Source organism: Schistocerca americana, chromosome 9, assembly GCF_021461395.2.
Source record: "Schistocerca americana isolate TAMUIC-IGC-003095 chromosome 9, iqSchAmer2.1, whole genome shotgun sequence".
In the NCBI taxonomy this organism is placed as follows: domain Eukaryota; kingdom Metazoa; phylum Arthropoda; class Insecta; order Orthoptera; family Acrididae; genus Schistocerca; species Schistocerca americana.
The window spans coordinates 65,658,867-65,683,488 of record NC_060127.1 but is presented as its reverse complement, the minus strand read 5'-3'; the positions used below and the strand labels follow the sequence as shown (position 1 = coordinate 65,683,488).

Sequence of the window (24,622 nt, the reverse complement as noted above, 5' to 3'; positions counted from 1 at the left end):
GAATTTCATTAATTTCCACTACATCTAACTTCAACCTACACATTTCCGTTTTTAAATCCACTGACCTAAGGGATCTAACATGCCACACTTCAACTCGTATGGAATGTCAGTTTTGTTTTTCTTGGTGACGTCATCCTCTCGAGTGGTATCTACCTGAACATCTGAATGTGAGTCTCCAGTGATATCTGCCTGGAGATCTCAATGGGTTACTATTTCACCGAGGAGGATGCAATTGTCATGTAACCATATAAGTATTAACTGTTTTTCCTGCACACAAAAAATAAGACGCTCAACAAAACGTAATAAATGTGATCAGATGTTTACTGTAACGATTACATTGCTAATTTAGAAGAGAGTATGCACTACCTGTGAGTGGTTTTACTTGTCTGTAGAGGTACATTTACTACACTCCTGGAACTGGAAAAAAGAACACATTGACACCGGTGTGTCAGACCCACCATACTTGCTCCGGACACTGCGAGAGGGCTGTACAAGCAATGATCACACGCACGGCACAGCGGACACACCAGGAACCGCGGTGTTGGCCGTCGAATGGCGCTAGCTGCGCAGCATTTGTGCACCGCCGCCGTCAGTGTCAGCCAGTTTGCCGTGGCATACGGAGCTCCATCGCAGTCTTTAACACTGGTAGCTTGCCGCGACAGCGTGGACGTGAACCGTATGTGCAGTTGACGGACTTTGAGCGAGGGCGTATAGTGGGCATGCGGGAGGCCGGGTGGACGTACCGCCGAATTGCTCAACACGTGGGGCGTGAGGTCTCCACAGTACATCGATGTTGTCGCCAGTGGTCGGCGGAAGGTGCACGTGCCCGTCGACCTGGGACCGGACCGTAACGACGCACGGATGCACGCCAAGACCGTAGGATCCTACGCAGTGCCGTAGGGGACCGCACCGCCACTTCCCAGCAAATTAGGGACACTGTTGCTCCTGGGGTATCGGCGAGGACCATTCGCAACCGTCTCCATGAAGCTGGGCTACGGTCCCGCACACCGTTAGGCCGTCTTCCGCTCACGCCCCAACATCGTGCAGCCCGCCTCCAGTGGTGTCACGACAGGCGTGAATGGAGGGACGAATGGAGACGTGTCGTCTTCAGCGATGAGAGTCGCTTCTGCCTTGGTGCCAATGATGGTCGTATGCGTGTTTGGCGCCGTGCAGGTGAGCGCCACAATCAGGACTGCATACGACCGAGGCACACAGGGCCAACACCCGGCATCATGGTGTGGGGAGCGATCTCCTACACTGGCCGTACACCACTGGTGATCGTCGAGGGGACACTGAATAGTGCACGGTACATCCAAACCGTCATCGAACCCATCGTTCTACCATTCCTAGACCGGCAAGGGAACTTGCTGTTCCAACAGGACAATGCACGTCCGCATGTATCCCGTGCCACCCAACGTGCTGTAGAAGGTGTAAGTCAACTACCCTGGCCAGCAAGATCTCCGGATCTGTCCCCCATTGAGCATGTTTGGGACTGGATGAAGAGTCGTCTCACGCGGTCTGCACGTCCAGCACGAACGCTGGTCCAACTGAGGCGTCAGGTGGAAATGGCATGGCAAGCCGTTCCACAGGACTACATCCAGCATCTCTACGATCGTCTCCATGGGAGAATAGCAGCCTGCATTGCTGCGAAAGGTGGATATACACTGTACTAGTGCCGACATTGTGCATGCTCTGTTGCCTGTGTCTCTGTGCCTGTGGTTCTGTCAGTGTGATCATGTGATGTATCTGACCCCAGGAATGTGTCAATAAAGTTTCCCCTTCCTGGGACAATGAATTCACGGTGTTCTTATTTCAATTTCCAGGAGTGTACATCCCCCAAAGAGAATACTTGGTTTCACCATATTTTTACCACGTTTTACAGGAACACATGCATACTGTTGAAATGTACTTGGCATTCCAGTGCCCTGACTATACTTCATACTACTGAGAGAAACATAACATAGACTTTTGCGGTAACAGTGCCTTCCTTGGGAAGCGGAGAGGAATGGGTCTCTGTGGAGTCTGAGTGACCTGCAGAAATGGTTCAAACGACCCTGCGCACTACGGGACTTAACATTTGAGGTCATCAGTCCCCTTGAACTTAGAACTACTTAAACCTAAGTAACCTAAGGACATCACACACATCCATGCCCGGGGCAGGATTCGAACCTGCGACCGTAGCAGCCGCGTGGTTCCGGACTGAAGCGCTTAGAACCGCTCGGCCACAGTGGCCGCCAGTGACGTGCAATTTCTTTTTAATCTTTCCTAAAGTATCCCATTCTCTTCCCGTTGAAAGGAACTAATAGTTACAAAAGCAAGGACTATCTCTCACTATCGTATAGCATTTTCAGTGGAATTTTCGTTTTGATAAAATTGTCAAATTTATACCAAAAACTCCACCTACTGTTTAACTTCATTTAAAACATTTTTTCAGTTCTATGTCTTTATAAAAGTAAAATTAACTTGTAATACGAGAACAGTTTGAATAGTTCTCGGAACGGAATAGAAAGAAACGACTTACCTCGGTGAAACTCTTTTATTTTTCAATGTAGTCTCCCTGCACACTAATGCACTTGGCCCAGCGATGTTCCAATGCCTTGATACCATATCAAAAATAAAATTTTTTCAGACCCGTCAACTCTGGATATCAGTTCTAAGTCTGAAGAGAACCTCCGTCCACTGAGGAAAATTTTGAGCTTGGGGAAGAGATGGAAGTCTAACGGAGCCAAATTAGACAGGTGTGACAACAATTCACACGTTAGTTCATACATCTTTGTCATGGAAACAACACTTACATGTGGGCATGCATTGCCTTGATGGAAGATGACGTTCTTCCTTGCGAAACTTGGTCTTTTTTTATATATCTTCTGCTGTGGTTGGTCCTGGAGGTTAGTGTAGTACTATCCCATAGCCCGCCCAGTTAGCTGTACATTTAACGCACGGCTTTCCGGGTTGGGAAGGAGCGCCTGGTCCTCGGCACGAATCTGCCCAGCAGACTTGTGTCGAGGTCTGGTGAGCCACCCAGTCTGTGGATGGTTTTTAGGCGGTTTTCCGTGTGCCTTGGCGAATGCGGGCTGGTTCCCCTTATTCCGCCTCAGCTACAACTATGTCGGCGATTGGTGCCCAAACACGTTCTCCACATATGTGTACACCACCATTACTCTACCACGCAAACATAGGGGTTACATTCGTCTGGTGTGAGACGTTCTCTGGCGGGGGAGCGAGTCCACCGGGGGTCGAACCGCACAGTAACCCTGAAAGAGTGGTTCGGTGTGGGGCGGCGGAGGGGTGAAGTGGACTGTGGTAGTTGTCGTGGGGTTGTGGACCACTGCGGCTGCAGAGGGGACAGAGTCTCTCTGTCGTTTCTAGGCACCCGGTTAACATACAATACAATACTGTCCCATAATTGTTTGACCAGTGGAAAGATAATATATCAACATAATCTCTTTCACAGGCCGAAAGCTGACTCTGTGACTTTTCTGGTCGACCTCATTGTCTTTGCTTCCTTTGGTGATGGTGAATCAACATGCTTCCACACCCTTGATTGTTGTTTCGTCTCTGCGGTATAGTAATGGATCCAAGTTTCATCTGTGGTCATGAAGCAACAGAAAAAATCTTTTTAACTGCTCTGAACATGGGTCAAACATTGTTCAGTCAATTCTAATCTGAAGCATTTCTGCTGCTGCATTAGGATTCGCAGTGCCTATATAGCAGACAGTTTTCTCATATCCATTTCCACTGTTAAAATGGGATGTGCTTATTCAGACGACATCCCTACAGCTTCAGTAATTTCTCACACTTTCCGTCGGCAATCCTCCGTGGCCATTTTACGCACTTTCCCAATAATTTCTGGCTTAGTGGCACTCCTCGGCCAGCAATTAGCGAATCGTCATCTAAGCTGTCCACTTGTCAACAGTTGAATATGAAGAAGCAGAGTCCCTTAGTGTGTTCTAAATACCAGTACGAATTTTCTTCGCCATCTTACCTTTCTTTATATACTTGCAGTATATTTCGGCAGATAAGACGAAAGTTGAAGCATTAAAAAAAGGCACCCAAAATCGAGGTCGTCTTATATGAGAGATACGAAACGTAGAACGGAATTTAAATAATTTAAAACCATTATAAAAGAAAATAAATGACTCGCCAATGCATTTAAAGAATGCTGCAAAATCCCCACAATCATCATCTAAGGAAAGCAGCTCCTCGGGTACATTTTCAGTTTCATTGTTGAGAAACTCGTCATGTGGGTCCCATTCTGCTCCTTGTGAATCCATTTCCTCTTCATCATCAGTATCCCATAACAAATCACCCTCAGTGCCATTCATAGCACTGGAAATCCCACACTTCTTGAAGGATCTGATCATTGTTTCTACTTTCAGTTTTTCCCATCGTTTGATCACGAAATCACACAAAACATCAAATGATACAGCCCGCATAGCTCCCCCTTTTGTATACGACTTTTCGACACCCCTCATCCAATTTTTCTATTGTTGAAGCATTGGGTCTTTGTATGCCTTATTCACAAAGACGCCTGAACGTTGTACCATCGATGTCAAACCACCCTGTGTAACAGAAATCTTAGTATTGCTTCGTGCTAGGTGATTTTTGGAGTTCTCAGTTATGTGACTGTGAAACGTATCCCACGCCAACAAACTTGGTTGATTTTGTGCAGCATCTGGTCGCGTCTGTTACATATTTTCCATGTACAATTTTACACCATTCTTGTCCATCCATTCCTTTTCGTGTAAATATACAAAAATGACTGCTGGAAATTTTATTTTAGGAATGATTTTACGCTTGAAAATGACCATAGATTTCAACTTTGTTCTATCTGCCATGCATGTTAATAATACTGTAAATCTGTACTTCTGACATAGTTTTTACACCTTTTGTTTCCACAGTTCTTTTGTTGTTCTATTGAAGTTCTTCAGGGTTTCATCCATATTTCCAAAATGAGATAGTGGAAAGTTGTATTTTTGCCTCATACGAATAGCAAATTTATGAAAACTCGTAACTTTATGGCCAAGATCTTTCAATAATTTCTACATAATTTTTTCTGTTCATGAAACGATTGCACCAACCTATTGTGTCTTTATATTCTTTGCCGTGCTCTGGATTCATTCGTGGCCACTTCAATGCGTAAGCCTTAATAATATTGTTTTGTTGTAACAACATAACAATTTTGCTCCTGTTCTTGCACCTATTCTGCAACGCTATTTTCTAAATATGGCCAGCAAGATATTCCTCTCGTCATAGTACGCTTTCGCATTGGCATTACTTAAAAAGCATCTTCATTCTTTTGCCAATCTCTTACCATTTGTTCTGCTATATCAAAAGCCCTTGCACCAACACAGTTGCTGGTTTCTTTAGCCTGTTTTATGACCCTTAACTCGGATCTTGCGTCGTATTTCCTTCTTTTTGTTGGTGATTCCACGAACACTGCAAACTACATAATAGATGAACAGTGTAAGGATGACTCCAGACTAGCTTCGCCTACAATGCTGACCACTGGCACTGCAACACCACGTAGCACAGCAAGCAACTAAATGTTACTTATTGTGGGTTTCCCCGGAGCCCGTACCTGCTGAAAGCTAGACCCAGAACTAGAACTCTACAGAAAAGACGACGGGTTGCTCTCCTGTGTCCACTGTCTTCGCTGTTTGCACCTTCCTCTGCCACCACACCGAAGAAAGCCGAGGCAGTGGTCAGCATGCTGAGAGTCGGTGTTCCTCTGGATGTCATCGCACTGTCCATCTGTGCACTCACCTATCTACAAATACCCAGTTTCTTGACTAGAGGTACCTGACTGGGTGCACAATCCTCTGGAGCTCGGCATATATTGTGTCTGTGGCATGGGGCCATTAAGGTCCTGCACAACGTCGAGCACTTCCATCCTGAACCCTTGATTCCATATTCAAGTAAGAGTTTTGTGGATTTAGAACAACGCAAGCGGCAGTATTGAGGAACAAAAATCCCTCATCACAGTAGGTCACAATTCTGGCGCTGCTAAATTCCCATATACTAGTAGACGACATTGCAAGCTAGCGGAAATATTTGACAAATTCCTTTTCTGTACTTTCAATGAGTTCTGACTGTATTAGATTCATTCCTGGGGGATTATTATTCTTCAACTTCTTGATGGCTGCCTCTACTTTCTCAGCAGTTGGTACTGGTTCCTTATATTTACAGGGGGTAAGATTCCTTGCTTCTCAGTTGTACCATCGTTCAACGGTTCATCAAACTGTTGCACACATCTACATATCGCTTCATCACTACTCAAAATTGAACCTCCTGTATTTCCGCATAAATTTGTCCTTGGCCAGAAATCCTTCCAGTTCTTATTTAACTTCTGATAAGGAAAGGAATTTGGTTGGCTCTAAGCACTATGGGACTTAACATCTGAGGTCATAGGTCCCCAGGACTCAGAACTACTTGAACCTAACTAACCTAAGGACATCACACACATCAATGCCCGAGGCAGGATTCGAACCTGCAACCGTAGCAGCAGTGCGGTTCCAGACCCGAGCTCCTAGAACCGCTCGGCCACAGCGGCCTGCTAGAAAGGAATTTGCCAACACTTCCACAAGCTTCTGAATAGATGAAAGTACTCCTGATGATTGGAACATTAGTATCACATGCCGGATGCACAAGAAAGGCAATACTGCGGTGTGTTCTAACTACAGGGGAATTTGCCTATCTCCTACAACGTATAAAATATTCTTCAACATTCTTTTTAAAAAGCTTACACCTTATGTTGAAAACGCTGTTGGTTACTATCAAAGTGGGTTTCATTAGGGAACATCTACTATTGATCAGACCTTCACAATACACCAAATACTGGAACAATGCAAAGAATTTAGGACTGATACACATCACCTCTTCATAGATTTCAGATCAACCTATGGTAGTATTAACAGATGAGAGCTGTATTTCTCCTTCTTACACAAGACATAACATGATCTTATTGCAAACAAATAACATTCAAATTGGTCCATACACGAAAGTGCACAGTGCCAATATGTTCCAAAAAGACGTGCATCAAAATGCAATTTTTAAGATGTAATATCTCAGGTTCTATTGATTGTAGTGATTAGAAGTCAAGTGTTTTGGGTCACCTTTGGCCTTGCAACCATTTGTATATCTATCGGAAGAACGGGCATACTGTAACTTCCTGGCAGATTAAAACTGTGTGCCGGACTGAGACTCAAACTTGGGACCTTGGCCTTTTGCAGACAAGTGCTCTACCGACTGAGGCATCCAAGGTAGGAGATGAATTACTGATGGAACTAAAGCTGTGAGGGCGGGTTGTGAGTTGTGCTTGGGCAACTCAGTCAGCAGAGCACTTTCCCGTGAAAAGCAAAGGTCTCAGTTTTGAGTCTCAGTCTGGCACACAGTTTTAATCTGCCAGGAAGTTTCATTTCAGCACATACTTTGCTGAAGACTGAAAATTTCATTCTGGGCCTACTGTTGCTATCCTACAGTACAGAATCAAAATTCAAACATCACACACATCCTCCAGCCCAGGTGAATTGAGCAAATCTGTTGATTCTCTTGCATTAGCTGTGGTCTACGGTTGCCCTTATGCAGTGTATAAAAGCACCATTTGTTCATGGATGGTTCCTGAGAAAACCCCCAAAAGTACAAGTTGTGGAAATGACCACTCCTATGGCTCCTCTTCATAGGAAATCATTGCAGATTTTACAAGATGTTTTTAAGATGATGTCCTCAAGGAAAACTTTTTTCAATAACATTATCCATTACAGAGATATGGAGGTTAAAATTTACTATAGATATGCACTTAAAATATGCTTGGAATATAAGATCTGAGGTGTAAATGCAGATTTAACTGACATAGTGAACAGACAACAAAGGTTCTAGGGTCATCGAAAGGGTTCTGAGGCCACCAAACTATGTTTTATCCAGTATTTTTTCATCAATGAAACATTATAATGCATTGCCTCTGTACAATGGACACTTCATGCCTGTACAAATATGATCAAAGTGATACTGCAGTGAAAAAGATGGGATAAAAAGGGTCATAACATGCCTGAAAAGGACTTAAGATGACTTCCAAAAATTGCGTAAAACTTGAAAGACTGCAAATTCAGTAAAAATTTTTGCCCTTTTAAGATGTAAGCCATAAGCCAAAATTTTTGATGAACTGCTGTGAATGAGCAAAATAAAGCAAACAACTTTATTTTAATCTTATATAATACATCTTACTTGTTGTTTATATGTGTCAAAATATGTAAATGCGGCAAAGTATGTGAATAAACTGCCAAAAATTTACCAACCTATAGAACTCCTTTTATACAAGCAGCACACACTGCTGCAATAGGGAAACGAAGTGAATCCACAGAAGAGAAAATCACACTGTCAGGGGGGGTGGGGGTGGGGGGGGGGGGTGGGGGGTGGGGGGGTGGGGGAAGGCTAACCTTTGTCCTGTAAGTAGCTAATTTCTTTTGTTTTTCTTTTGTCTAAATATTCTGTAGGCATCAGAACTAATTTTGTTATACCAAATTATATTCCCTAGGTGTGGAGGGGGACAATGGATTAGACTAGTGGCGTTTTAGCAGAATTAAATAAAAACTAATGTAATGCATAAAAATACTATAGTTACATACTCTGTAAATGGTATTGTCATATTGATTATGATTTGTAATAGTTAAAACAATTATTTATTGCAGGATGAAAAATGTGACATACAGCATACAATGACATCTCAAACATTAATCTTAACCTCCATCACTATTGTCATTATTGCCTTTTTCATAGCCACAACTGGTTGTAGGGAAATCTGCTGATCCAGCTGTGCCAAACAGTCTTGAGTAGTTCTCTTTGCTTGCAAAATTTTTAAGGTATTCCACAAGTTTTAATACATTTTGAGCCTTCGCAGGTTTCGCTCCAGAAGGGGGTGTGAAAGCTCATTGTAAGTTCAATGTGTCGGGAGCTTTGAACTTTGGAGCTTTGATGATATGCCAGCTCAAAGTACCGTGATATGCATCTTGCAAATATACAGCTTTGTTTTTAAAACTGAGCTGCATAGACTGAACATGTTAAGGTCTGAATTCTGGCTTTGGGATGTTTAAAAACTACCTTGTAGTTGCTTTTTTAAAATTCTTGACATCGTGGGTGGATATCTCCAGAAAATTAAGGTGAACCCATTCAAGCCTTCAGAATCAATTCATGCCAAGTTTTGAGAAGTTTGGTGGTGGTAGTCGTCATGCATTGAGCAGAAATAAGTAAAAAATCCTGGTTGTCTGGTAGGTAGCTGTCACCATGAATAGGGAAAAGGTATGTAACTCTTCAAAAATTTTTGATAATGTGCACTACACAGAAGAGGAAGTCAACCATTGTTTTATTTTTGTTTTCTCCAGGACAACTGTCACTTATTAAAACCAGCTCCTCCATTGATTCTCAGATGCTTGGAAATGTAGCAGTATCAAGATAACCTCATTGGGACCCATTTTTTCCCTCATTTTCCAAATTCATGTACATTTTAACATTTCCTGTTCCCAAATTGTGTATCTCAAAGTCATAATACCACAACAGACGCATGTAGTATACAACAATTGTTGGTAAGTGAGGAAAGGTAAATTCTGCATAAAATCAGTCGAGATGCAATTTAACTTTTCCTTGTCTGGCTTTCATAATAAATGTTCCTGTTTCATCTGAGAAAGCTTCCACTTTCTTGAGGTGAACAGCTTTCAATACTTCAAAAGCTTTCCTCGCTGTATCTTCTTTATCTGCATTTATTTTTCACTGAAGCAAATCATATTCTTTGCAGGTGTCAGATCTGGGACATCCAAAATGGCTGTTGAAAGTTTTGGAAATCTGCCAGTAAAGTTTGTATGCCACATTTATTTCATAAGTGTTACATTAATCATCATGCACATCATTGACAGAGAGGTCTACTGGCAAATAGAGCCTACTGGGATCATCTTTGAGTGAGTAATGCAATTTCCAGATGGCCACTCTGAACCATTTGTGTCCATATTAATGTAAAAATTTGGAGAACAGGAGCATAAGAATGAGGGTGGTTGTAAACAAAGTGTAGCATATCAGTGGTTTATCGGAAGTTGAGCAAAGCATTCTCGCAGCAGCCGCCTGAAGCACCACTGACTAGGGGTTTTCTGGCTACAAACAGTGTAGACTTGTGAGGTTTTTTTCAGAATTGCCATAATTTTACAGGCATACACAGTACCAATATGAGGCATATTTGACAAAATGGTTGTGTAATCACGTGACTAAAGCTGAACATTACATGATGGCACCTCTAAATGACATTTCAATTGTTTTACTTGTGTGGTTTCTGCTTGCAACCCCTAGCAGACTGCATACACATTTTTTTATTTTTTATTTTTTTTTTATTTATTTATTTTTTTTTTTTTTTTTTTTTTTTTTTTTTTTTTTTTTTTTTTTTTTTTTTTTTTTTTTTTTTGAAAAATTCAGGTTAATCTTATACTCGGTATTAATAAAACCATGTCCAGCGTTTGATTTAAAATTCCCACCAGTCTTAAAAATGGCCACATATTCAATGTCTATCTCCCACCCCGCCACTGCAAACTCAGAACACTGTTAGCCTGTGATGCATCATTGCAGCCAATGGTGCAAGTGAATTTGAACTGAAAGTGATTTGTGTTATCGGTAACAGCACACTATTTTTGTTAGTAGCTAGTTTTGTAATTGAAAAAAAAAGAAAGATTCCTATGATGCAGGCTATAAAGTGAAAGTAATAGTACATGAAGGACATGGAAACAAAGCAGCTGAGTGATGTTTTGGCCCTCCACCAAGAGAAAAAAACCATTCATGATTGGCAGACTAGTAAAGAAGAACTGAAAAAAAAGGAAAACTAAATGTGCAAATAGAGGACTAAGTGCAAAATGTCCAAAACTAGAAGATGACTTACTGAAATGGATACAAGGACTCCATCAAAATGGCACTGGAATTAATACAAAAATGATTCAAAAACAGGCTTGTAAGCTAGCACTACAGTGGAACTTAACAGACTTCAAGAGTGGAATTGGATGACGCTACAGGTTTATGAAGTGTCACGGACTTAGCATGCAAACCAAAACCAAAATATCTCAGAAAATACCACAAGAGTATGAAGAGAAAATATTATCTTTCCATCGCTTTATTATTTAACATTGAAAGAAAACCAGCGTGTAACTTTTTCTGGCATAACCACAAGGCCAGAACGAAGACGACGAACTCGAGACAAGAGAAGGTGGTGAGGAAACGTCGGCCAATGATGCGCGGAATTGGACCGTGGCACGCCACGAGCACCTCCTGCAAGAAGTGAATAAATGTGTCGCTCCTGCCAGCCTTGGCCGCTCAGATTAGCTCCGTATACGGACCTTTGTGGACAGCACTCGCAGATCAGTTATCCACAGCTGTGTGTCAATCTTACACGGACTTTGTCCACAGCAAAGATCACTTACTCTTTGCATGTCACCTCTCACAGTGATATTTGCTGTAATGAAAGTTAAGTATTGTCAATTCTGCTTCATTGAAATAAAACCACTAATGTTATTTGTTTGAATTGTTGTATAGCATTCCAAGAATGCTGCATCCCTTAGGCACCCTATAAGTGACGAGTGGGCAAGATTCAACAGAACTAAGTAAAATAGTGAATATGAATGAAACTCCTCTGACATATGATATGATGAGTAACAGAACTGTTGCCATGATAGATGCTAAAACTGCAGCTATAAAAACAAGCGAATGTGAAAAAATGCACTGCACTGTTGCCCTTTTGCATTGTGCTGACAGCACTAAACCTAATGCAATGATCATTTTCAAGCCCAAAACAATGCCAAAACCTTCTCAAATACCGCCACGCGCTTTTCATGTTCATGATAATGGTTGGATGGATGAGGTCGCTCATACCTTACACCTCAACCTGTCTTTCAACAACATCTTTGCCTCTGTACTTCCGCCTCGACTGACATCTCTGCCCAAACTCTTTGCCTTTACAAATGTCTGCTTGTGTCTGTGTATGTGCGGATGGATATGTGTGTGTGCGCGAGTGTATACCTGTCCTTTTTTCCCCCTAAGGTAAGTCTTTCCTCTCCCGGGATTGGAATGACTCCTTACCCTCTCCCTTAAAACCCACATCCTTTCGTCTTTCCCTCTCCTTCCCTCTTTCCTGATGAGGCAACAGTTTGTTGCAAAAGCTTGAATTTCATGTGTATGTTTGTGTTTGTTTGTGTGTCTATCGACCTGCCAGCACTTTCGTTCGGAAAGTCGCATCATCTGTGTTTTTAGATATATTTTTCCCACGTGGAATGTTTCCCTCTATTATAGTCACTACAAAGTAAATTACTTCTCACAGCAATAAATACTCCACCACCAACTGTATTTAATCTATCCTTCCTGAAAACTGTTAGGCCATTCAAAAAATTTTCGGTTGAACTTTAGCCAGCTTTCCGATCACACAAAATCAGTTTCTAATACCGAAATAGCTGGAAAGTTATGATATAAAGCCAATGAATTTCATTAGGATAAGTTTTTACTGTGGGTAAAGTGACAGTAAAACAAAATAATAGGTAAATTTTTCATTTCCGGATTGATAGAGTAGATTACATAATATATATTTGGCATAATATTTGAACATATTCACAACATATAGTCAAAGTCACAAACACTTTATCGATTTTTTTTCACAAGCAAGCACTCTACTCACTCCCACATCTCAACTTGATCATCTTACGACAGGACACAAGATTCTAAAAATAAATGTTTACACAGAACATCAGGTGGAATACATCGCAACTGGGAGTGACCTTCTTCTGAAAATATTACCTACAAGTTTTAGGCCCTAAGACTCTATTTACATACAGTTACTTTCTTATCTCTCTGGTATCTTTGCTTAAAGCTGTTTAAGGATAGTACACTGGAGCTTGAACAGTTCACAGCAGTGGCACTGAAGTAAGTAATGAACATTCTGTTTTATTTTAATTCTAATTACGAGATAAGCTACAAGCACAAATGTGCTTGTTATGTCAGCATATCTAACAAAATTTTCGCCAAAAGATTGCATTGATGTCTTCAGGTATAAAGGGTCTTTCACAATTCATCTTACACACTTCTAGAGGTTGCAGAGGGGACTTAGCAGATCAAGTTTTACACAGGAATCCATGCCCGTACGATGCTACAGAGCGTCAAAGTTATAGGCTTTGACATCTGTAAATGTATGTATATACATGGTGATTCTATGATAATGTTACAAACTTTCTAAGATGGGCACATTTATTATAGATTTTTTCTTTTTTTGGACCATACTCTGAAAGTTGCTGCCCAAAAATCTTAGCAACAACCATACCTGTACATGTATTCCACACTCACAGGTATCCGAAAAGTTTTCACTTATAACTTTTGAGTCATTTGTTTCTGGTACAGGGACCCTTATCTCAACCTGATACATTTATTCTTCTCCATCATCCTACAAAGTTTGTAACATCATAACAGGATCACCATGTATATACATATATTTACGGGCATTGGTACCTATAACTTTGACACTCTGTGGTATTATTGGCTGATGTTTACTGACTTGGGTTCTTATGTAAAACTAGATCTACTACGTCCTATATACAACCTATAGCAGTTTGTAACATGAGTTGTGAAACACCCTGCATAACTGAAAATGAATCCAAAACAATGTTGTTCTACAGTGGGAAATCAGCACCTCAGCTTACTTAGTACAATTTTCCGTCCTGCACCTAACAATGACTTCTGTTTCAGTGACTAGTATGACCCTCAGACGAATTATACTAATATAGCAAATTGAAAATGGCGTTTGTAATGACTAGCAATGTTTGTACATTGCAAAAAATAGAGAGCAACACTGAAACATGTCATTGAGCAAAATATTGGAGTTTCTGAGGCTTCATTATTAGACTGAGTCTCTGAATCTATTTTGACTGGGTTATGTAAAATCCAAATAAATAACACTAAAATGTATACATTTGCAAAACAAATAACAACAAAAATGGTAAGTTATATTTATATCCGTAAAGTACTCTAATATAAACTAGATGCTACTGTTTATTACAAATATTTACCATAAAAAATACCATACATTTAACAGCAAAAAATTTCATACATAATACATAAATGTTAGCAAAAAAGATTTCATGTAAAAACACACAGTATAAATTCAAGCACACAAACCAGTTACAGCAACAGTTGTCTTTTAATACAGATATACCTCACTATTTCAATTGGTGTTACATCACTCAAGGACTGAGTTTGGTCAGACTTCAAGACTTTTGTATTTAAATAGACAATGAAGGGAGAGGGGAGAGGAGGGGTTGATTGATAATGAGAGTATAAATCCAAAAAAATATTGGCAAAATTAAAATAATCTCCCTGCAGCTACAGACATTCGCAAAAACTCAACTAGCAGTCAATTAGATCAAGGAGCTCCATGTGGAACTGTCTACCTTACAATCATGTTTTTCATATCTCCTCTCTCTCTCTCTCTCTCTCTCTTTCTCTCCCCTCCCCTCTTCTCTCTCTCTCTCTCTCTCTGTATATCTGCCCCTGTCTCTCTCTAATAATTTCTTCATGTTCTCAGAGAGGACTCATTCATTTCAAAAGTTAAAAGTTTGGTCTTCTATGTTGTATATTTCTATTAGTTAATGACACAATTTTTCCATTTTTATTGTTAACACCATATTTTGCATTAAAAGATATCAAAAACACCTGGCAGATGAGCCTATATTTTACCTAATGGAACATAAATTTCCTAAAAATTGAGAAATAACAAAATGACATCCTTCTTTTTCATGTATAAATGTTATAAATTCATAGGTTCATACAAACTTACAAATAACAAAATACTTTATCACTAATCATAACTCTTAATTTTAACTGAAGTGGAGACATAATGATGTTCCCTGGTTTCTTTTGTTGCCATCATAAACCATGGATTTGGAGAAGCAGTCTCATTAACAGTACCTACAGAACAAATCATAGAAAGTAAAAAGTTAGTATGTCAATCTATTACTCAGATGACAAATATCTTAAAACACACAATTCGAAAGTTTTATTAGCACTATGTAAGAAATTTATCACATTAATATTCTACCAAAAGAGGTAATGTACACATATACTGCTCACATAGAAATGAAGAATGGAAGCTTCTTGATGTTCAACTGCTGATAAAGGGGACTAAAACTGCACTGAAAGTTATGGAAGATCTAAACTTAATCAAAGCAAAACTTAGAAAAAAATATCTTGATGACAGATGAATTAACCCCCCCCCCCCCCTGCCCTCCTCCTTGTCCCCATGCCATTCCCAAGTGGTGTTGACACTTTGTAAGTAATTTATCATAATATTATTCTACGTGTCAAAAGATTATGTCCACAAATATTGGTCAAATCTGCTAATACAGGAGTAGAGAAGCTTTTTGAAATTTAACTGGACATACACTGTATCACCTCAAGAGGAATTTGGGGGTGCAGCACAACACAGGTCTGCAAGTTTCTGTAGTGTTATCTTTGAGCATGGCTATTGCATTTGTTTGAAGAGACTACAAGACAAATCACAAAAAAGTTCAGTACTTTCTGAACAAAATGATTTCAAGATATTTGTCTTCTGCTAGAACTTATTAGAATGAGTTCCCATTGTGGGGTTTAAAGTTGACACATTAAGATACCATAAATTAATATTAACTCAAATCTGGCTGACAAACTGTGTTATTCCTAAAGGGCACAAGCTGCTACAGGCCTCACGTAACGATTCAAAAGTTTATAGCCCTCACTACTCTCCAAATTACACATTCTCACTGATTACAAATACGCCTTTTATGCACAATTTTAAATTTTTTTCTCTCCTTTTCAGCATCACTTTTGCTACAGATTACAACCTAAGCTACCGATCTTTAGTACGACTTGCACAATAACTCGTAAAAAAGCAATAATTCAGATAAAAGCTATCTGTTGCTATACAAAAAAGCAGAGCTGTTGCTGCAATTCTGTTTTCTAACCTATTTACAAAGTCCTCTCTACTAATGCATTTGTCAGTCCGACTAACACTGTCTCGATTTCAGCTCCGGCACAGATCTCGCTCCCAGTTCCGAGTCCAAAACTACTTTAACACTACTCGAAGAAGTGGCAGACGACTCGTTGCGTCTACTGTTTCCACACGCGTGCTACACACTCCTCGGAGGAGGAACTGTGGGGGTGCGGCGCTGGCAGCGCCTACTGTCACGCGACGCCACTGTCGAGGTGCGCCCGCTTCTTGGAGTCGGTCCTGTGCAGCCTCTCTGGCGTCTGCTGGTGGTCGGGCGTCGACTTGAGAATGTCTGGCTGCGGACCCGATCCGGATGCGGAGCCGTGCCCTCCGGTGCTGCTGCCGGCCCCTGTCGACGTCGTCACCTGCGACTGCAGCGTCGACACCGTCGCCCCGCCTGTTCCGCCGGGAGCCTGAGGTGAATGCAAAAGTTACACTCTGTTAACTGTCTGCTGAATTACAGTTCTGCTAGGTGTTTAGTTTTCTAACAAGAAGTTGTCCTCAGGGATGGAACTGACTTTTTGAAACTTCCTATATGACAATCTAGGTTAGGGTACCAGGTATCACATCATTCAGCAGTTTACCTCCCCAGATGGCCCTCGTATGCGAGTACTCAATGAAACGGTTTCAAATTTCATTTGAACCACTGGAGTCTTGGAAAAAGCACAAGTGTTATAATGATGCCATAGCCTAGTGGTTAAGTTGCCATACTGAAGGTTGTGGGTTCAAATCCTGTTGGTTGTAATATATATTTTTTAACAAATCTTTAACAAAACAAATCTGATCATTATTTTTATTCAGTTAATTGGCTCAAATATAAGTTGTTTTTGTTTTTAATCTTTCACTGTGTCACTTTAATCTTCGTATTAACTGTTTTATTTACTCTGATTTTTACTTTCATTTGGAATTTATGCCCATGTGATTTTAATTATTTTTTATGTATTTACTTTGATTTAATTACTTTCTGTTCATCGTTTTATATTTTTGTTGATGTTATTGCAATCATTATTTCTATTACTCATCTTGCTGAAATTTATGAAATCTTCTTTGCTTTAAATCTTCATCTGTGGTATTTTGTGCACGGTGTGAGAAAAATTTAAGTTTTAATTGTTTGTATGACAGTTACCATCCAAACAAATGTTCAACTTGTAATGAAAAACAAATTTTGACACTGTTGCACAACCAATACTAATTGATAATTTTGTCTTTAACTTTTGAGCTAATAGACTAGTATTTTCTAATATTTAAATATAATCATAAATAATTAATAAAAACTGGCATTCCAGTTCGAGCTGCTGGAGGAGGCAATGGTGTGTGCATGAAGTTGCTTGCTTCTGTGAATATATGTGTGTGTTTTCTTATCTGAAGAAGCCTTTGGCCAAACGCTAAATGTGTAACAGTCTTTTTGTTGTGCCTGCCTGCAACTCAATGTGTCATCTTTACGTTGAGTAGCAACCTATTCTTTTTCTAATTTTGTTGATATTCCAAACTGGAGTTTCCAGTGTCTGATCCGAAATAATTAAAAATACTTAAAATCACATGGGCAAGATTCCAAATGAAAAAAAAGAATAAGAGGAAGAAATACTGAAAGCAAATTAAAAAATTGATTTGATGATTAAAATGATATGACAGTAATTCAATAAAAATAATGGTCACTGTAAAAGATGCAAAAAACAGATAGACTACAGGCAACAGGGTTTGAACCCACAATCTTCAGTATAGCAGCCAAATTACTTAATCATTAGGCTATGGCACGATTACAACATTGGTGCTATTTTGAAGGCTCTAGTGGATCACATGAAATTCTGAAACTATCTTTCACCAAGGGCTCACCAGGGTGAATGGCTGCAGGGTGTGATACCTGAGACCATAACCCACACCTCTGTACGAACAGCTGCAAAGAGTTGAACTCACCCATGAGGACATTCCTTTGTAAAAGGTTTCCAACATTCTATTTTACATAAAGTTGACACTTTTGAAAACATTCAGATGCTCTGCAGTAATGGCAATGTGGGCCACATGGTATGGTTATCTGCTGACAATTTTTAACACCAACAAAGCACATGTTGGAAAACTTGATAAAGAAACCAATCTACTGTCCTCCCAGTAGTGTTCCTGCTGTGCCATTGTCACAGCTTCACCATCAGGGCAAGCTTACAGTAGAATGTTCACTCTTTGTTTTAGGTACCATCCTTATTTAACTGAGGAGGAAATGTGTTACACATCATTGCAGGGAGTATTTACTGTTTCCCAGTATATTAAATCTGTCAGTTATATTGAGACTCAAAATGCTTCAATAGACAACCACGGTGTGGATGAACCAAATGGGTTCACCGAGTGGTAGGTTCTAGAAGACAGGAAATGCAGATGCAGCCAAAAGTGACCAGGCCACATAAGTCAACTGATGTGTGAGCTGCACATTCTGTAGCTCCTGCAAAGTCTTCGTGTTGCCTGTTCAGACAGTTTGGTCTCTTTGTACGTAGTGACTGTGTGATTACAGATGCATCTGTAAAGAACTGATTTGGTTCAAAAGTTGATTTCTGAGAACAACTGAAAGGAAGTCGCTTTCTACCAGTAGTTAATGTCAGCTGCAACACCAGAGGGGAAAAAATGTGGCTCACAAGGCACATTTACCCACTGATGACTGTGTGAACGCAGACAATTCACAGATTTGGACAGCAGAAAATCCACAACTTCTACATGAATCCCTTCTGTAAGCTCTAAAAATGGGTGTTTCATGTAGAATGACAATTAAATAAATCTTTATCACATTCTTTCAGGGTAGTTTGAACAATGAGGACTGCAATTAGTAAGCACTATAGGAATAATAGCTATAGTACATGCGGTTGCAGCAGGAAATTACTAAGACACACACAACCGACTAAACCTCAGATTTCTTGGAACAGTGTCTACATAGAAAACTTATCTCCTGATATACCCACACCTCACCTTATCTGGGGATATGTTAAGGATGCTGCTTATAAAAGTCAGCCTTGCACTACTCCCAAATTGCTGAAATAAACTGGAGGATGTTTTGCTTCAGTTCGTTGAAAAGTGTAAGAATGTGTGTATAAGAACATGCACTGTCGTATTCAGTTATGTGACTCACGTAAAGGAGTCCACATTCAATTACTTCCATACTGATAATTTTGCCATAAGCCTCTGTCTACAGTGTCTGCAACTGAACCAGGGGCATTGCAAACAAGGGTATGAGTACAACAGTGCAGAAACTTTCAATCTTTTAGCTTCTCTCCTCAAAAGAAATTTGTAGCTGAATTGAGAATTTCTTGGTAGAAGGCATGTAACACATTGACTATGACTGAAGTGGAAATAACTTCAGGCATACACCAAGAAAATGTATTGGGACCCTTGCTGTTCATGTTGTATACTAATGGACTGGCAAACAACATTAATAGTAATCACAAACTTTTTATGTTTGATGCATTTATTTATAATTAAATACTATCTCGAAAAAACTGCACAATTATTCAGTCAGATCTTGATAAGATTTCAAAGGAATACAAAGATTGTAAACGGTTACAACTGTGAGCAACCAGGAAGCAGTGCACAGCATATAGCAGAGATGCGAAGCCACCAGGTGGGGTAGTCACTGGAGGTATCGCTAACAACAAACAAACAGGACAGATGAACAAGTAGGGGATGACAGACACTACGATTGACCACGACACCACATGAGGCAAGCAAGCAAGAACTGAGGTGATAAACACGGTGAGACAACAACAACACAGGAACACTCCTAACAACAACAGTACGTACTCAATATGCAGAACTGGAATGCAGCACGGCCAAGATGCACACACACACTACAGCGAGTACTAGACCGCCGGGGTAACACTGCACGGCCACCTGAGTACACAAGTGTGGGAAATGCGATTGGCTGCCAGCTTCACAAGGTACAGAGAGTGACACACTTGCACAGCAAAGCTCGCTGCGTAACACACAGAACTGGAATGCACTACGACTGAAATGCACACACAAATACACCAAGTACCAGACTGCCGGGGTAGCGCCACGTGGCTACCTAAATACATGACCACAGGAAACGTGATTGGCCCTGGACTTCATGTGGTACAGAGGGTGGCACACTCGCACGGCAAAGCTCACAGTGCAGGTGCGCCGGAGCACAGATACCCCTAGTGGGTATCCAGGTCCATACCCTCCGGCACGCATTCAATTTCCGCACCTTCCGACACCAGATCCCTCTCCCCCAGAACCTCTGCGTAGGGGTGGAAACGCCCCAGACAGTGGAATTTTGGGTGGAAGGAGAGAACATAAGGACCCTGTGTTGTCGACTGCTCTTGGCTGGTTGGGAGGGCAGTCTGTGGAATCCATTGGCCAGAAGAATGGGTTGAGCCTGGAAGAACTGTGGCTGAGTATCTGGCCGGAGAGCAATGGGCTCCTGGAATTCTGAAGCACACCCTAATCAGGAAGGCAGGGCATTGCATGGCACCTTGGATCCTTGTTGATGCAAGAAGGAGTGCCGACGTGCCTGTGGGGAGCCAGTGGCCATCAGCAGTGGGGCCTTGTGCACACCAGAAGTAGGGGGTCGGGTGGGGGGGGGGGGGGGGCGGTTGGGGGACGTGAGGTGTCACGAAGGGGTATGAGACCGGAGTTGGTTACGGTGGCAGAATTGAGCCCCTTCTGTGTCTATAACAATGTCACATGCCACCCATGGGTCAGGGCTACTGTGGCGGGAGACCAAGTGACCTTGCCCCCATACAAGTGGGCCCACACGGCCATCTCTGGGATGTAGTGCTGAGAGGGTCGAAAGCAGGGTTCAGAAGGCAATGGTATCAGCAGACGGAGCAGGGTCTGTGCTTGCCACCCATGGAGGAGTTTGGCCAGACTACGATCATCAATCAGCGTGGTGTGATAAGAGCTCAGGAATAATGTGAGGGCTGATGTGGTGGCAGAGGATTTGATCGCTTTTGTCAGCTGTTGTTTAAATGTCCTAACCAATTGTTCAGTTGTGCTATTGAAGGATGGATGGAACGGAGGGGTGTAGATGTGATTGATATCATTGGCCTCACATAATGCACAGAAGATGGGTGTCGTGAATTGGGGGCCATTATAGAAGACCGAAGTACGAGGCAGGCCTTTGAAGTTGAGAACCTGAGCCGAGGCCGTGAGTGTGACATCAGTGGTGGTGGATGCCATGCACACCACATATGGGTATCTGGAGTATGTATCCACAATGAGTAACCACATCGACCCTAAGAACAGGCCCCCAAAATCGAGATAGATGCGGTCCCAGGGCCAGCGATGCATGGGCTAGGGTGCAAATGATTGCCAAGGGCTTGCTGGGTGATGCACACACACCGTGCACCCATGGACCAAGTGTTCGATGCCACCATCGATACTGGGCCAATACACATCCTGGCGAGCCAATGCCTTCATATGGGACGTCCCCCAGAGTAGCATGTGCAGGATGCTGTGGCACATTTATTTTATTTATTTAGCATATGGCAAGTACAAATCACATATGCAAAATCTAAAAGTACATAACACACAAAACAGTTACAATATCACAAACAAACATCTAGGTTAGAAATATAATCGATTGCACTGTTAGTCATATCCATGAAGTCCCTTGTTGGCCCAGGGTAGGCCCTCAGAGGGCATTCTACCATGATATGGTGAATTGTCTGCCTGTCAGCGCCGCAGTCGCACTGTGGTGATGGCACTATGCTCCATTTGTACAAGGAGTCCGCACAACGGCCGTGGCTCGTCCTGATCCTGTTAAGGGTAGACCAGATTTTGCGGGGCAAGTCAAACCCCCGAGATCTGTTAGATGTTCCCAATAAGGTGTTAACCTGAGGCGGTGTCTTTTCCTCCCATTCTTCTCTCCAGCGGTCCTCAAGAATAAAAGCGTTCTTTACCAGATCTTTGGCACTTGCGAGAGGGGGGGTGTCTGGATTTCAATCTATTTTGCTCAATTCCATTACTCAGGGTGTGGATAGGAAGATCTGGGCTATTTTGGATTGTTCGACACTCCCTGACAAGTGCGTGTTCTCTGCGCAAATGTGGCGGCGGGATATGGCTCAATACAGGCAGCCATTGGACAGGAGTTGACCTGATCGTTCCAGAGATAATCCTCATCGTTTGGTTCAAGACTGCATCCACCTTCTTGATGTGAGCACTATTTAACCATATTGGGGAACAGTACTCTGCTGCAGAATAGACAAGTCCTAGTGCAGAGCTACGCAGAACGGAGGCAGTGGACCCCCAACTAGTGCCACAAAGCTTTTGGACGATGTTGTTTCTAGTTCTGACTTTTTCAGCAGTGTTTACAAGGTGTTGTTTATAGCTCAATGTTCTGTCGAGTGTCACGCCCAGATACTTTGGTGTTCTATTATATGGAAGAATGCCACCATCAAAGCGGATCTTGAGCTCTTTGTTTGCTAATTTGTTATTCAGGTGGAAACAAGTGGCCTCTGTTTTGGATGGGCTGGGTTGGAGCCTCCAGTCACGGAAGTATTTTCCTAGAGTGGTCAAATCGCTGGATAGTGTGATCTCAGTTTCCTCCATCACTCGATGTTGTGTGGCCAAGGCCCAGTCGTCCGCATATCCGAACATTTTGGATCTCGTCCTAGGCATATCGGCTATATACATGCTGAAAAGCAGTGGAACCAGTACTGAACCTTGGGGCAGGCCATTATTAAGTTTCATGAATTTACTTCTGTTGTTACCGATGACAACCTGGAATGGTCTATTGCAGAGCATTTCGTTGATAAGGTTAGCTGTTTTTAGACATGGCACGATGCGGAGGAGCTTATAAATCAGGCCCTGTCTCCAGACAGTGTCGGACGCCGCCGTCAGGTCAACAAATACCACTGATGTTTTTTGCTGTCTTTGGAAGCCCGCCTCGATGTAGGTTGTTAGAGCGAGGACCTGATCTGTGCAGCTTCTTTTCGTCCGGAAGCCCGCCTGTTCTACCGGTACAGCCTCCAGGATGACTTCACTCATTCTGTTGTACATAAGTCTCTCCAGTAATTTATAGATCATGCTGAGTAAGGCGATTGGGCGGTAGAATACTACACGTGCACCCTGGGTAACGCTAAATGAATTAGCAAAGTACAGGCGACCAGATAATCCTTAGTTGATCTCCTGGTCACGGCAAATCACGATGAATTCTAGCTGTGGCACAAATTGGGTGGGATGATCACCCAATGGGCGTCAGCCTCCGTGGCCAACAGAAGGACACCCACCACAACTGAGAGCCTGTGTAAGGGGCTGAATTCAGTTTTTGACCAGTGAGTGAGATAGGTGGGCCACCCATGGGTCACACAGCAGAGAACCTGCCGCAAAATGGCAGAGGTGACCTGTGCAGCGTGATGGGAAATCTGTCCAGTGTATCTTGGCAGGCCAAATCAATGTGAAAGCAGAGGACTTCCTGCTGGTCAAACTCAGGATCAGGGCCCGAAGGGAGAAACGACAAGGCATCTGCATTGGAGTGTTGAGACATGGGAAATTTGTGGTAAGTTCCTATGGGATCAAACTGCTGAGGTCTTTGGTCCCTAGGCCTACACACGTACTTAAACTAACTTACACAGAGGACAACACCACACACACCCATGCCCAAGTAAGGACTTGAACCTCCAACGGGGGGAGCTGTACGAACTGTGGCATGGCGTCACAGACTACACGGCTATCTGGCACGGCTGAGAGGTGGGCTTATATTAGATAATGTAAGTGTAATTGCGTAAGAACGGCGCCCAGTGCTGGAGACGCTTGAGCAGTTTGCTCTGGGAGGTGTGTGTCTGTGAGCCAAATAGGGTAACCAAAGGCTAGTGATCAGTGAGCAGAGTGAACTTTGTCCAAAACAGGTAGATGTGAAACTTTTGAATGGCAAACACAATCACCAGATCCTCTTTTCAATCTGAGGATAGTTCCTCTGTGCTGGGGATAGCGTATTGGACACATATGCAATGTGCTGTTCTGAGTCATCCTCATTCATGTGAGTCTCGACTACCCCAATACCATAGGCCAAAGTGTCGGCCTCCACAACCAAAGGGTGAAGGGGCAGTCTGGAAAGAAGGGAGTCAGGCAAGGGGCAGACTTGAGCATAGTTTTCAAGCAGAGAAAAGCTTGATCACACACAGGAGTCTAGTCGAAAGGTACCCCTTTGTGTTGCAAGAGATTGAAGGGCTGTGCAACATCAGCAGCCTGGGGTAAAAACTTTAAGTAGTAGTTAACCTTGCACAAAAAAAACCTGGAGGTCAGATAAATCCTTGATGGCCACGACATTGCAATCTGATGGATGAATGCCATCTTTACTGAGTCAATGCTCAAGGTATTCTTCCGGTTGAAAGAAACTACACTTTTCCAGCCAACAGCGTAAGCCTGTGGGCTGCAGGGCATGAAATAAGGTACTGAGGCTGTGCAAATGGTCGTGGCGTGTATGCCCAGTGACCAAGATGTCATTGAGGTAATTGACACAAGCCAGGATGGGCTGAGTGAGCTGCTCCAGGTACCTCTGGAAAATGGTCAGCACCAAGAAAATACTAAATGGAAGGTGCATGTATTTATATAATCCGAAAGGCGTGTTGATGACAATGATGTTCTGGAATTCCTCAG

At 42.1% G+C, this 24,622-nt stretch overlaps 1 protein-coding gene across 1 annotated transcript in view; it reads right to left on the bottom strand.

The window, feature by feature from the left end:
- Positions 1-15,263: 15,263 nt before the first annotated feature.
- Positions 15,264-24,622, bottom strand: part of LOC124550940 (uncharacterized protein CG43867) — a 396,962-nt gene continuing 387,603 nt past the window's right edge. The window contains exon 25 of the mRNA XM_047125748.1: positions 15,264-16,437. Coding sequence (XP_046981704.1) covers positions 16,219-16,437 — 219 coding nt within the window. The 3' untranslated portion in view covers positions 15,264-16,218. The remainder of the gene's footprint in view (positions 16,438-24,622) is intronic.